We start from the raw sequence: 13,032 nt of genomic DNA, 5'->3' as shown, positions 1-13,032 counted from the left end.
TGCCAAAGCCAAAACCAAACAAACAAAAATGGAATTTATTGGCTGCTGCAATTCAAAAACCCATATGTATTTTTAGCTTCAGGCATGGTTTAATGTGGCTGTTCAAACATTATCTTCAGTCTTTGACTGCTCTCCAATTCTCAGATGCCTTTTTTGCTGTGAGGACTTCATTCTCAGCCTCTGTGAGAGTCCAGGAGTTCTTCTCAGCATTAAAACCAATGAGGGTGGTGGGGCACGGAGAGTATTTCTTCCTATTAGCTCTTGCAATCCTGGGACTCTAACTGGACCATCTACTGACATCTGAATCAGTAACTGTGGCTTGAGGGATGGATCAGAGGGTGAGTCAGGCCTGTGTCACACATTCCGTTCCTGAGTAGAAGATGGAATCCACTCAGTACATTTCACTGGAGTGTACTATTACCAGTAAAAAGGGGTAAAAAATTCTGGGAGGCCAAAATGACAAATGTCCAGCACAGGCTTCTCTCCAGAGTGGACATGCTCAAGGAGACCTAGCTGGGAAGAAGTCCCAAAGGCCTTCTCATACTTACTACACTCATAGGGTTTCTCTCCAGTATGGATTCTTTGATGCTGATGAAGATTTCTTTTGCTAGTGAAGGCTTTTCCACACTCATCACATACATAGGAAGACTCCTGAGTATGAATTCTCAGATGCCTTTTTAATTGTTCCTGAGCACTGAAGGCTTTTCCACAATCTACACAGTCAAAGGGTTTCTCCTCACTGTGAATTCTCTGGTGTCGAGTTAGTTTTGTATGAAAATTGAAGGCTTGTCCACATACTTTACAAGAATAAGGCTTTTCCCCTGTGTGAATACGCTGATGTTGGCTTAGATGGGAAGCCCTTCCAAAGCTTTTGCCACACTCATTACACTCATAGGGTTTCTCTCCAGTGTGGATTTTCTGATGCCGAAGTAGGGGTGAATTACCAACAAAAGCTTTGCCACACTCATTACACTCATAGGGTTTCTCCCCAGTGTGGATTCTCTGATGTATAACAAACTCGGAACTACTGGTGAAACTATTTCCACACTCTGTACAGTAATAGGGTCTGTCCCCACTGTGGATTCTCTGATGCCTGATCAGATTTGCATTATCATTAAAGGCTCGCCCACACTCCTCACACTGATAGGGTTTCTCTCCAGTGTGAATCCTCTGGTGCCGAATTAATGAAGAATTGCCATTAAAGGCTTTTCCACACTCACTACACTCAAAAGGTTTCTCCCCAGTGTGGATTCTCTGGTGTCTAGCATAGTAAGAAAAGTAGCTGAAGGATTTCCCACACTCTTCACATATGAAAGGTTTCCTTGCACAGGGGATTCTTGGAACCTTTCCTTGGGTATTTTTCACTGTGGGGATGTTCTGGTGCTTTTCCACATTACATGTTTCTGGGAAGTCAGTTCTCTGAGGGACACTCTTCAGCTGACCATGTGACATCATCCCATCTCTTTCTTCAGAAATTCCCTGGATTAATGTGGACTCACTGTCAATGTTGGTCTCAACATCTGACATAAGAGACAGAAAACACAAATAATGCCACCTGAGAACTATACTAGAAACAATAGAGCATTGAAAATGATAAGGCTTTAAAAGAGATAATTTCAACTTTCACATCAGCACGCTGGGAAGAAAAGGCTGTTAAAATGAAAGTGCCAAATATCACACAGGCAAAGAACATCGAGGTGGAACAGAGTATCAGTGGACACATCACACATGAGACTCCTTCCTAAGCTTTTCCACTCTAATATTTGAATGACTTCTGGTCGTCCCTGGCATGATCTAATATCTTTTGAATTGATGCTACTTACAGCCTACAAAATGCCAAAGGCACAGGTCTTAAGAACAAGTACTGACACTGGCGCTGGCAAGACTCAGAATCAGAAAGTGAAACAGAACAGCATCAATCAGAAAGCAAAGGCAAAGGACGAATTGTTGTTCTTTTTAAAAACTCATACCCTGCAGATGTCCCAAAAGACTTAAGACATTGAACATTAAGGACACTGGGTTGTGGCAAGACAGAGAAAAAGAAAAATATAGAAGTGCTTAGAAAGCATTAATTTTTTTTTTTTTTTGAGACGGAGTCTCGCTCTGTTGCCCAGGCTGGAGTGCAGTGGCCGGATCTCAGGTCACTACAAGCTCCGCCTCCCGGGTTTACGCCATTCTCCTGCCTCAGCCTCCCGAGTAGCTGGGACTACAGGCGCCCACCACCTCGCCCAGCTAGTTTTTTTTTAGTAGAGACGGGGTTTCACCATGTTAGCCAGGATGGTCAGAAAGCATTATTCTTAATATGTTGTAAGATTACCTAGTCCAGAGGTTCTTAACTGCAGACCCACAGATGGACTACATACGATGAGGAAATGCCCTAAAACTGCTGAACCTCAAACATGCAGAGAAACTACTGTCCTAGACTATTTGAAAAGGGATGAACAGTTTACTTAGACACACCTAGACTGATAGTGTTCTTTCTCGTATCAGCAAAAAGGAGACAAACAGCCCATAAAATGGCATTTGTGTTCCTAAAGATTGGATGACATTTTGAATGAGTTAAAGTCAATGTATTTTATATGAAATGTTGGGCTTGGTTTTAACATTAATTTGGGTTACCTGGGACTCATGTGATGGTTAATCAAGTTCATTGTACAAGTGTGAGTAAGGGAACCCCGAAGGAGAATGTTGGGAGAGGAGTAATCTGAAATTGAAGGAAACATGGTAATCAGGAGTCTGAAAAAGAATCATCACCAGAGAGAGGAAGCGTGTGAGAACAGACCACCAGGTTCTCAATTGTCTTGATGATTCTTTTTCAGATTCTTAGAATAAGAGGCTGAAGTGTTGTGCCAGCTTCACCATTTTCCATGTTACTTGCTCTCTGCAAACCACCTGCTCTGAAACTCCTGCCTCTGCCTTCAATTTCACTGTTTGCTCTTGGTGGCCTCCGTCAGACTATTTGACTGTCTATTTTCTCTTCCTTCTGTCACTGAAATTAAATATCCCTTAATGGTTAAGATTCAGCCATCCTTTTTTCTTCCTGGGGGTCATTTCAACCCAGCTATGTTAGAGTACCCTTTCAGACCTGCCTTTATCTCAGACTCTCCACCCACCTTCTCAATGGCCTGCTCTAGTTATCCACTTGCCTATTCTAAAGGAACCTCACACTTTGTGCTCAGCTCTGAATTCCTATGAATTCAAAAAGCTCCTCCCATGCCATGACTTCCCAGTGTTATATGACTCAACTCTCCCCGTTTATGGCCAACTTTTGGGAAAATCTGGCCCATTTTACCTTCACATTCTCCATCCCATTCCCAATAGCACTTAATACTTTTCTTTTTTGCTTTTTACATCTGTCTCCATAACTTGTATCTTCCAGAACTTCTTAAACAACGTTCGGTACATGGCAAGTTGCTCAAACACTGCTCCTGAATAAATCCATCCCAACCAAGGAGGACAACTAAGGTAGGCCATGTTGAAACTCAGAAAGGAGCAATGGATTCAAGGATTGCAGATGAGACATACTGAGTGATTACATGTTGGTAAGAGTTAAGATTGGTGAAAAAGGTTTCATATTTTACCTATTAGGTGAAATCATCTATTTTCTTTAAATCCTGCCCAGCATGGTTCATTTTAAAATATAGTGCTCCATAAAACTCTACAGTTGTTGGTTCTAAATCTGCCTCACCTACCTTTACAGATGTTTTTGGTCCTCTCTGCCGGGGGATCATCCTGTGCTTCCAGGCCCCAAGCCATATCCCCTCCCTCCAGAAGTGAGATCAGTGCAGGTTTGGGAACTGGGTACCCTGAAAACAGGAAGAAAACGGTACTTTTCAGCCCTGTATCTGCTGTGTCAAAAGAAGGAAAATCCCAGGAGTCTCAGTAAGAATAAGACTCATAGAAGAGGGTTCTCGACTGGAGAAGGGCAAAGAGATTCTGATCAAGAGGAAACTGATCATTTGTTACTTCTTCCTAAAAAAAACACTCAAGAATAAGTAAGTCGGTGAGATCCACAAGGTATAAGCAAACACAGGAAGGGGACACGCCCTTCCCCAGACAACAACTACTACCTTGGAAGGCCCTTGGAAGATGGGACATACTCTTACCAGGGGACAGTAATTCCCTTCATTGGGAGACCAAAGTGACCCAAGACCTCTCCCTACCCAGCAATCTTTGAAGTTGGTCATTGAGCCTCAGCTCTGCAGTCACTCAGTGGAAGACACAAGAGACAACCTCTCCTCTCCACTCCACACCCCTCCCCCCAGGCTGTAAAAGAAGGAAGGAAACTGGGAAAGTACAGATCTGAGTCCTAGGAGGAAAATGGCCTTACCCAAAGCAGTCAGGTTCCCAAAATTCTCCAACATCACACTTCTGTACAGGGCCCTCTGGGCAGGGGAAAGGCCAGTCCATTCTGTCTTGGTGAAGTGCACAGCCACATCCTCGAAGGTCACCATCTCCTAAAACAACAGGTTCCTGCTGCCACAGAGCCAATCCTCTGGCTCCGGGCCAGAGTGTGGGGCAGAGGGGACAGGTAGGGACTTGAGGGAAAGTCCTGTGAGGGATGGGTTTAGAGAAAAGGTGAAAGAACTGGATATTAGACCATTATATGACTATTTTTACAACGAAAAATCTGGAACTTCTCTCACTACCAGAAAAGCTTCCATTAGGATATAAAATTTACTGTCATAAAATGTTGTTTAACATTTGTTAAACCCTAGGAAAAAAGTCTCTTATTAGTTAATCTTTCTAGGGCAAAAATCTCTTTGATTTAGTAAATATTTTCAGTCTTTTAGTGTTGTACCTACAAGTGGACAATTTGCTTCAAATGGTATCTCAGGACCCACCTGTTCCTATTAGGTACTCCCTATTCCCAGCCAATCTATCTGTTCCCCACATGTGTTCACCCTGCCCCAAACCTTATGCCCATGAAACAAGCACAGAGTCATGGTTTGCACTGATGGGCCTATCTCATCCAACTCCCATTTGATTCTTGTATAAAGGGCTGCGCTGCCTGTGCTCAAGAGCATCCTGTAGAGGGAGCTCAGACTCTCCTGGCACAATCCACTCTGCTCCTCGATGGCTTTTCCTAGAAAATGATGCTTCTAGAATTAAACTGCTGCTGTATAGCTCTTTTAGCTCCTTATCTTTATAGCTCCAAGACAATCTGTAACCGCTTCTGCCAACCAAGCCTCATGCTTCTTGGGTTTTTTTTTTTTTCCTTTTGGTTTCGGTTCTTTCTCTTTTTTTTTTTTTGTTGTTCTTTTTTGAACAGAAAAAATAGGGTTTTTGACAGTGTCCCGCTCTGTCACCCAGGTTGAAGTGCAGTGGCACAATCTCAGCTCACTGCAGCCTCGACCTCCCAGCTCAGGTGAGCCTCCTGCCTCAGCCTCCTGAGTAGTTGGGACTATAGGTACACACCACCATGCCTGGCTAATCTTTGTATTTTCTGTAGAGACAGGGTTTTGCCATGTTCCCCAGGCTGGTCTCGAACTCCTGGGCTCAGGGGTTTTCCCACTGTTTTGGCCCTAAGACTTGCCAGAATCACCTTTATCCAACTCCCACCACCCCTCATTTCCTTCAAATCAGACCTCCATAAAGCTGACCTCAGGAATCCACAGCTCACCTGGTGTCAAGCTTTCAGAAGCATGGCTGCCATGACCTGGGCTCCCTCTAGCAGGCAAAGGCTGAAGGAAGAAACAGAGAGAACCAACAGTGAGCTCAGCCCAGTAAAATGCCCTCTTTAAAGCAATAAATTTGCCAATAACAAGCAGCAATCACTTACTAAATGCTCACAGGGTAAGTGGTGTATAAATATGTACTTTTAAATCCACATCATACCATGAGGTTTGCAATTTTGAGGAAACCAATTTTGAAAGAATAAGTAACTTGTCCTAGGACATCAGAGCATGTCCTCACCAACACCAAGCTAAATGAAGAGCAAAACAAGCAAAAGACACCAATAAACTCAGAGCAAAACCTAACAAGAAGAATCTCAGACCTCTATTTTTAAAAATAAATTTGACTGAGAACATAAAAGGTTAAAAACAGCAAGTACCATGTTTTTGGATGAAAAATACATATTCTCTTGTTTAGTCCTCACAACAATCTTTTGAACCTTTAATTTTTCCCAAATGAGAAGACAAGGCTAACAGAATAATTTCTTCTACCAAGATCACTCAGCTGGTGAATGGATGAACTTGGATCCCACACTAGATCTACCAGGCTTCAAAGGTCATGTTTTTGTTTGTTTCTTTGTTTGTTTTTTGAGATGAGAATCTTGCTGTCACCTGGGCTGGAGTGCAATGGCGTGATCTCAGCTCACTGTAACCACTGCCTCCCAGGTTCAAGCAATTCTCCTGCCTCAGCCTCCCAAGTAGCTGGGATTACAAGCATGTGCTGCCACACCTGGCTCATTTTTGTAATTTTAGTAGAGACGGGATTTCATCATGTTGCCCAGGCTAGTCCTCAAACTACTGGCCTCAAGCGATCTGCCCACTTCAGCCTCCCAAAGTGAAGGAATTACAGGCATGAGGCACCGCACCCCATCAAGTCATGCCTTTAATAACTATACTAAATTCTATCCAATAGTAATCCTAACAGGAATGCTTTTAGAACCTGGCAAAATGATTTTAAGGTTAATATAAAATAATAGACGAGAATGGCCAAGAAAATTCAGGAAAAGAATCTCAGAGTAAGTCTTCCTTTACTTGGACCCGGAGCAGGCATCTTTTTTGTTCATTGCCCCATTCAAGGGCTGTGAAAACCAGAAACTGATTACCAAAGGACCCTGAAGGGCCACCTCAACACACTAAAACATCTGGGTTATTGTTTTAACTATATCATCTCTTACAGACACTTTGTATTCTAAACAGCAATATTCTATAAAAAGTCATTATCTTCCCTACAGGGACTCAAGGCATGATGCTGTTTTCTGTGAGCCTCATCTTGCGCCACCCTCCTCTTTTCCCTTAGTTTAGTTACAATGGCCTTCTTTCAGTTTCCTCTATGCTAACTCAAGACCTTCATACCTGCTGTTTATTCTGTATGAACTACTCTTCTCCAACCTCAGAACCATTGTAACTGAGATTCTCCGCCTGCCATTCTCTCCAGTAATCTAGCCACCCTTCATCTTCACATCAGGATCTCTCTACAGACCAGGTCAGGTGCCCTTGTTAAACGCTCCACTCGTGCCGTATTCCTTTTCCTATATACCACTTAACCCAGTTTGAAATTATATATTGATTTGTGCTTTCTTCATTCCACAAATATTTATCTCATACATATTTCATACAAGGCCACGTGTGACACATAAGAGATGAAGTAGAGAGAAGGGGCACAACCCCGTCCCGCATAGAGCTTAGTCTAAAGGAAAGACACATTAATCAAGATTCTCTCAAATAACTTTTAAGTTCACAACTTATCACTGCCAGGGGAAACTAACCTGGATGGGAAAGCTTAAGAATATAAATTAACTAAGGTATGAAGGAAATCTTTACAAAATAACAGCATACGCAAAAGTCATGTTCTAGAAGTCAAGGATCAAGAAGACTGTAGTAGCAGTCAAGGGAAAGTGTGCTGCTAGATGTTGCTGAAGAAGTCACAAGGGACAAAGCCACGCTTTGCGCAGGTCAAGAACTTGGTCTTCGATCTACATGCACTAAGTCCCGGGCAGGTGGAGTGAAATGACCAGATTTGATTAATACACGACTTTCCCATTGGGCGGAAAGCTTCCTGGGGGCGGGGCCCACGCCCCGCCTCATTCACCGCTGCATCCCCGGAATCTAGAGCAGCAACTGGCACATTGCGGCTCAGCAAGCAGCTGTGGCCCAATGACCAGATGGGGTTTGGGTGGCGTCGAGAACACAGGCGTCCCTTCAATCCAGCCGCCCATATCCACAGCCTACATTTCCCAAGGCGCCGACGCGGGCGAGGGGGACCGAAGGCATCAGATGGAGACCGCGACGGGCCACGAGCAGCCTCTGCTGCCGGGACCTGGAGGGGCCGCCCTGTCTCCCTCTACTGAGGCAACAGGGACGAAGCCGCCTGCTTTCTCTACAGGTGAAGTGCCTGAGCCTAGCAAGGACTCCTGGGAGACAAACCCCAACACTCACCTCAGGAAAAACAGAAAGCGGTCCGTGAACGGAAGTGCGTCACTACGTTGGCCTTGCACCCAGCCTCACACGCGTCCTCTCTAGGATGCCGCAGCGCTCTTCTCAGTGGTTGTGTGCTTTTACCCCCAGGAGGATTTTCACCCCCGGGGATCCTCGGAGACCTTGAATAGGAAAGAAAGTGTATCATTGTTTTCGCTAATCTCTAACCGAAATTTAGCATTTTCTTCTGTTATATGTTGGCAACAAACTACAGTAGTATCGGACGCACATGTGACTGTCACCGATAGAAATCACATTTTCATATCACGTTACAGTTGATGCAGATCTCAGAATATGGCTATTCTCGTCACTAATTTGAAATTATTCTTGTTGTTAGAGGCCCACCTTTAAGTCTTGTCATTTCATTTCATCACGTTGGTAAGGATGCACTTAAATTTCTGTATCACAAATTCTAAAAAACTGTTTAATTGTATTTTCATTGGTTTTGAAGGTGTCATCAGATTGCCAAAGGGAAGTTGGACAAAAAAGCTGTCCTCCTTAGAGTTAGAGGTAAAGACCCAGACACGTTAAGAAAGACCAGGTCAGCGGACCGGGGGCGGTGGCTCAGCCTGTAGTCCCAGCACTTTGGGAGGCCAAGACCAGCAGATCACCTGAGATCAGGAGTTCGAGACCAGCCTGGTCAACGTGGTGAAATCCCGTCTCTACTAAAAATACAAAAATTAGCCGGGCATAATGGCGGGCGCCTGTAGTCCCAGCTACTCGGGAGGCTGAGGCAGGAGAATTGCTTGAACCTGGGAGGCGGAGGTTGCAGTGAGCTGAGACTGCGCCATTGCACTCCAGCCTGGGCAATAAGAGCGAAACTCCATCTCCAAAAAAAAGAAAGACCAGGTCTGAAGAGGGATATATTAAGTAACTATTTAAGAAGTGAAAACTGTAGATATTTTTTTAAATGACTGAATACAAGGCAGCCAGAGAAATTTGTGATGGCCATGAATTTTGGATTACCTGATAGATGAAGGTCCCATTAGCTGAGATCAGGAAGTGAAGAAGAGGAGCTGGTTTCAGGCAAGAAAAGGAAAGAATTTAGTTTTAGAAATACTGAACACACACACACACACCTGCCTTATTAACATTTAATTCACACACCATACAATTCATCCATGCAGAGTATAAAATTAAGTAGGTTTCAGTATGTTCACAGACTTGTGCAAGCATCACCACAGTCAATTTCAGGATATTTTCATCTCCCCAAAGGATACCGCATAACCATCAGCAGTCACTGTTCACTTTCCCTCTGGTAAGCAGATGGCGTTTTGTTCTCCTCAAAAATGTCTATGTCCTGATTTCTAGAACCTGTGAGTATGTTAGGTTACATAACAAAGGGAAATTGAGGTTGCAGGCGGAATTAAGGTTGCTAGTCAGCCAACTTTAAGATTATCTCGGGGCTAGGCACAGTGGCTCATATCTGTAATCCCAGCACTGTGGGAGGCCCAGGTGGGCAGATCACTTGAGCCTGGGAGTTCAATCCAGCCTGGGCAACATGACAAAACCTTGTCTCTACCAAAAAAAAAAAAATTCCAAAAAGCAACAAAAATTGACCAGGTGTGGGCACATGCCTGCAGTCCCAGCTACTAGCTGAGCTGGGAGGACCACTTGAGCCTGGGGGGTCAAGGCTGCAGTGAGCCTTGATTGAGCCACTTCACTCCAGCCTGGGCAACAAAGCGAGACCCTGTCTTAAAAAAATGATGATCTTGGATTATTCAGGTGAGTCCAGAGTAATCATAAGAGTTCTTGAACGTGAAAGAGGGAATTGAAAGAGAACCACAAAGATAACAGCACAGGAAGGACTTGGCCCAACTTCACTGGCTTTGAAGATGGAGGAAGGGGCCAAGGGTCAAGGAAAGTGGGTGGCCTCCAGAAGATGAAAAAGGCAAGGAAACAGATTCTCTCCTTAGTCTAAATCCTGAATTTATACCAGTGAGACCCACTTTGGATTTCTGACCTCCAAAACTCTAAGAGAAATTAGTGTTGTTTTAAGCCACTAATGGCAATTTGTTACAGCAGCAATAGAAAATTAATAGACACACATGTCCACACCTCTCTTCTTCCCCCAATTCTAGACAACCACTTTCTTTCTTTATAAATTTGCCTATTCTGGATATTTACATTACATAAATGACTATTAAGTCTTGATATAAAACAAAAACAAGTCTTTACTGTTAATTTTATTAGGCTTTAGAAACATGGCAACCTGTGTGTTTACTTGGTGAAGAACATATTCTTGGGCAGAAGATGAGAGCACTAAAATAAAAAACAAAAAGAGTTGGGAATAACTTGTTTTTGTTTTGCAGGGAGTGGGAAGGAAGAAAATTTCCACTCTCATTTGTCTAGAAAGTCTCCCAGAGAGTTTTCAAGATCATTAATAATAATAGCTAATTCACATCAACATGTCTCCCCAGCCGATGTATCGCCTCTAAGGAAATGTATACTTGATATGTTTTGGCACTGTGTCCCCAGGCAAATCTCATGCTGAATTATGATCTTCAGTGTTGGGGGAGGAGGATAGTGGTAGGTGATTGGATCATGGGGGCGGATTTCCCCCTTGCTGTTCTCATGATAGTGAGTTCTCATGTGATCTGGTTGTTTTGAAGTGTGTTGCATTTCCTCCTTTGCTATTTCTCTCCTGGTGGCCACGTGAAGATTGTGCCTGCTTCCCCTTTGTTTTCCACCATGATTGTAAGTATCCTGAGGCCTCCCCAGCCATGCCTCCTGTACAGCCCATGGAACTGTTAGCCAATTAAACCTCTTTTCTCCATAAATTACCCAGTCTCAGGTATGTCTGTATAGCACCATGATAACGAACTAATACAATACTCATACTCATGTCTGTCACAGTCTCTACCATCAAACATAATTACTTTCAGGCTTCGACCATTCCTTAGATTCCAATGGGAACCACCTTTCTCTTTCTGGTTACCTCAGGCCTAACTATCCAGCTCTCCCTCTAACTCCTACACTATCTTTAACTGAAGCTATGAGTATTATCACAGCATGACACCCAGAGTATGGTATATGATTATGGCATTTTTTTTTTTTTTTTTGAGACAAGAGTCTCGCTCTGTTGCCCAGGCTGGAGTGCCGTGGCATGATCTCAGCTCACTGCAAGCTGTGCCTCCTGGGTTCATGCCATTCTCCTGCCTCAGCCTCCCAAGTAGCAGGGACTATAGGCACCCGCCACCACGCCCGGCTAACTTTTTGTGTTTTTAGTAGAGATAGGGTTTCACCATGGTAGCCAGGATGGTCTCCATCTTGTGACCTTGTGATCCGCCCACCTCGGCCTCCCAAAGTGCTGGGATTACAGGCATGAGCCACCATGCCCGGCCCAATCATGGCATATTTACTGTTACTCCTGACTTGAAAATACTAACTTCTCTCCCAAATCTCTGAAAATCCCAGCCACAAATGGGCTGAGGCTGTGGTGGAACTTCACTTTCATGCACAAAGTCATTTTTGCCTTCGTTGCCAAAAACATATGTAGTTAAGCCAAATATTGTGCTGCAGTAGCTATACTGGCATATAATTCAATATTCTTCTCTCCTTGCAGCTGAAAACATACTTAATGATTAAAGACAGAATGTCTTTCCCTCCAAGATTGGGAACATGGCAGGTATGTCTGCTCTTACCACTACTATTTAACATCATATTGGGAGTCCTAGCAAGAGCAAGGCCAGAAAAAGAAATAAAAGGCACATAGGTCAGACACAGTGGCTCACATCTGTAATCCCAGCACTTTGGGAGGCCAAAGAGGGTGGATTGCTTGAGGCCAGGAGTTCAAGACCAGCCCGGCCAATATGGAGAAACTGCATTTCTACTAAAAATACAAAAATGAGCTGGGTATGGTGGTGTGCACCTGTAATCTCAGCTACTCAGGAAGCTGAAACATGAGAATTGCTTGAACCCCGGAGGTGGAGGATGCAGTGAACTGAGAACATGCCACTGCACTCCAGCCTGGGTGACAGAAATGTAGCAGGACGAGCTGCAGACAAAACTCCTCAGACACTGGATTAAAGAAGGAAGACGTTTTTTATTTGGCCGGGAGCATCAGCAGACTCACATCTTAAGAGCCGAGCTCCCTGAGAAAGAAATATTTGGCCTTTTTAAAGGCTTACAACTTTAAGGGGTCCACGTGAAAGGGTCGTGATAAATCGAGCAAGTGTGGGAAACATGACTGGGGGCTACATGCATCAGCTAACAGAACAGAAAGTTTTACAATGCTTTTTTCATACAGTGTCTGGAATTTACAGATAACACAAGTAGTTTAGGCCAGGGGTTGATGTAATTATTATTACTTTGTTTAACTCCTAGGGCCGGGTGGTGGTGCCAAGGTTGTCTGGCTATTTATCTTACTTTTGTTTCTTTCTCACTGTCCTCCTGTCTTGTGAACTAGGCAAGGCGGGGGGAGGAGGGCAGCAGGAGGAGTAGTGGTCTCCTTCCTTAGAATGAGACAAGAAGACAGACAGACAGAAAGAGAAAGAAAGAAAGAAAGAAAAGAAAGAAAGAAAGAAAGAAAGAAAGAAAGAAAGAAAGAAAGAAAGAAAGAAAGAAAGAGAAAGGAGAAAGAAGAGAGAGAAAGAAAAGAGAGAAAGGACGGAGGGAGGGAAAGAAAAGAGAGAGAGAGAGAATGAGAAAAAGAGAAAGAATAAGAAAAGAAATAAAAGACACACAGATTAGCAAGAAAGAACAAAACTGGGCCGGGCGCAGTGGCTCAAGCCTGTAATCCCAGCACTTCCGGAGGCCGAGACGGGCGGATCACGAGGTCAGGAGATCGAGACTATCCTGGCTAGCACGGTGAAACCCCGTCTCTACTAAAAATAATACAAAAAACTAGCCGGGCGAGGTGGCGGGCGCCTGTAGTCCCAGC

At 44.0% G+C, this 13,032-nt stretch overlaps 1 protein-coding gene across 9 annotated transcripts; it reads right to left on the bottom strand.

Annotated features, from left to right (window-relative positions):
• Positions 1 to 8,275, bottom strand: ZNF19 (zinc finger protein 19). 9 transcript variants are annotated; one of them, XM_031934417.1, is made up of 5 exons: positions 8,112 to 8,275; positions 5,624 to 5,684; positions 4,331 to 4,552; positions 3,693 to 3,806; positions 1 to 1,520 (listed from the first exon to the last, which is right to left on the bottom strand). In XM_031934417.1, the coding sequence occupies exons 3-5, from the start codon at positions 4,452 to 4,454 to the stop codon at positions 418 to 420; spliced, it is 1,341 nt and encodes a 446-aa protein (XP_031790277.1). In that variant the 5' UTR covers positions 4,455 to 4,552; positions 5,624 to 5,684; positions 8,112 to 8,275; the 3' UTR covers positions 1 to 417. The 9 variants fall into 9 exon arrangements, with proteins under 9 accessions (XP_031790277.1, XP_031790281.1, XP_031790278.1 ...); XM_031934421.1 differs by having other exon boundaries at positions 4,331 to 4,457; XM_031934418.1 differs by lacking the exon at positions 8,112 to 8,275 and adding an exon at positions 7,442 to 8,095.
• Between the last annotated feature and the right edge of the window lie 4,757 nt (positions 8,276 to 13,032).

Source organism: Piliocolobus tephrosceles, chromosome 17 (assembly GCF_002776525.5).
Source record: "Piliocolobus tephrosceles isolate RC106 chromosome 17, ASM277652v3, whole genome shotgun sequence".
In the NCBI taxonomy this organism is placed as follows: Eukaryota; Metazoa; Chordata; class Mammalia; order Primates; family Cercopithecidae; genus Piliocolobus; species Piliocolobus tephrosceles.
Note: the sequence above shows the minus strand (reverse complement) of the source record. Positions and strands in the feature narration are given on the sequence as shown.

Excerpts from the sequence above, each read along its gene's own strand:
- ZNF19 (XM_031934417.1), bottom strand. The coding sequence starts at position 4,454 with ATGGTGACCTTCGAGGATGTGGCTGTGCACTTCACCAAGACAGAATGG. Across the intron at positions 3,807-4,330 it reads TGGGAACCTGACTGCTTTGG|GGTACCCAGTTCCCAAACCT; the intron begins GTAAGGCCATTT and ends TCCTGTTTTCAG. Across the intron at positions 1,521-3,692 it reads GACCAAAAACATCTGTAAAG|ATGTTGAGACCAACATTGAC; the intron begins GTAGGTGAGGCA and ends CTCTTATGTCAG.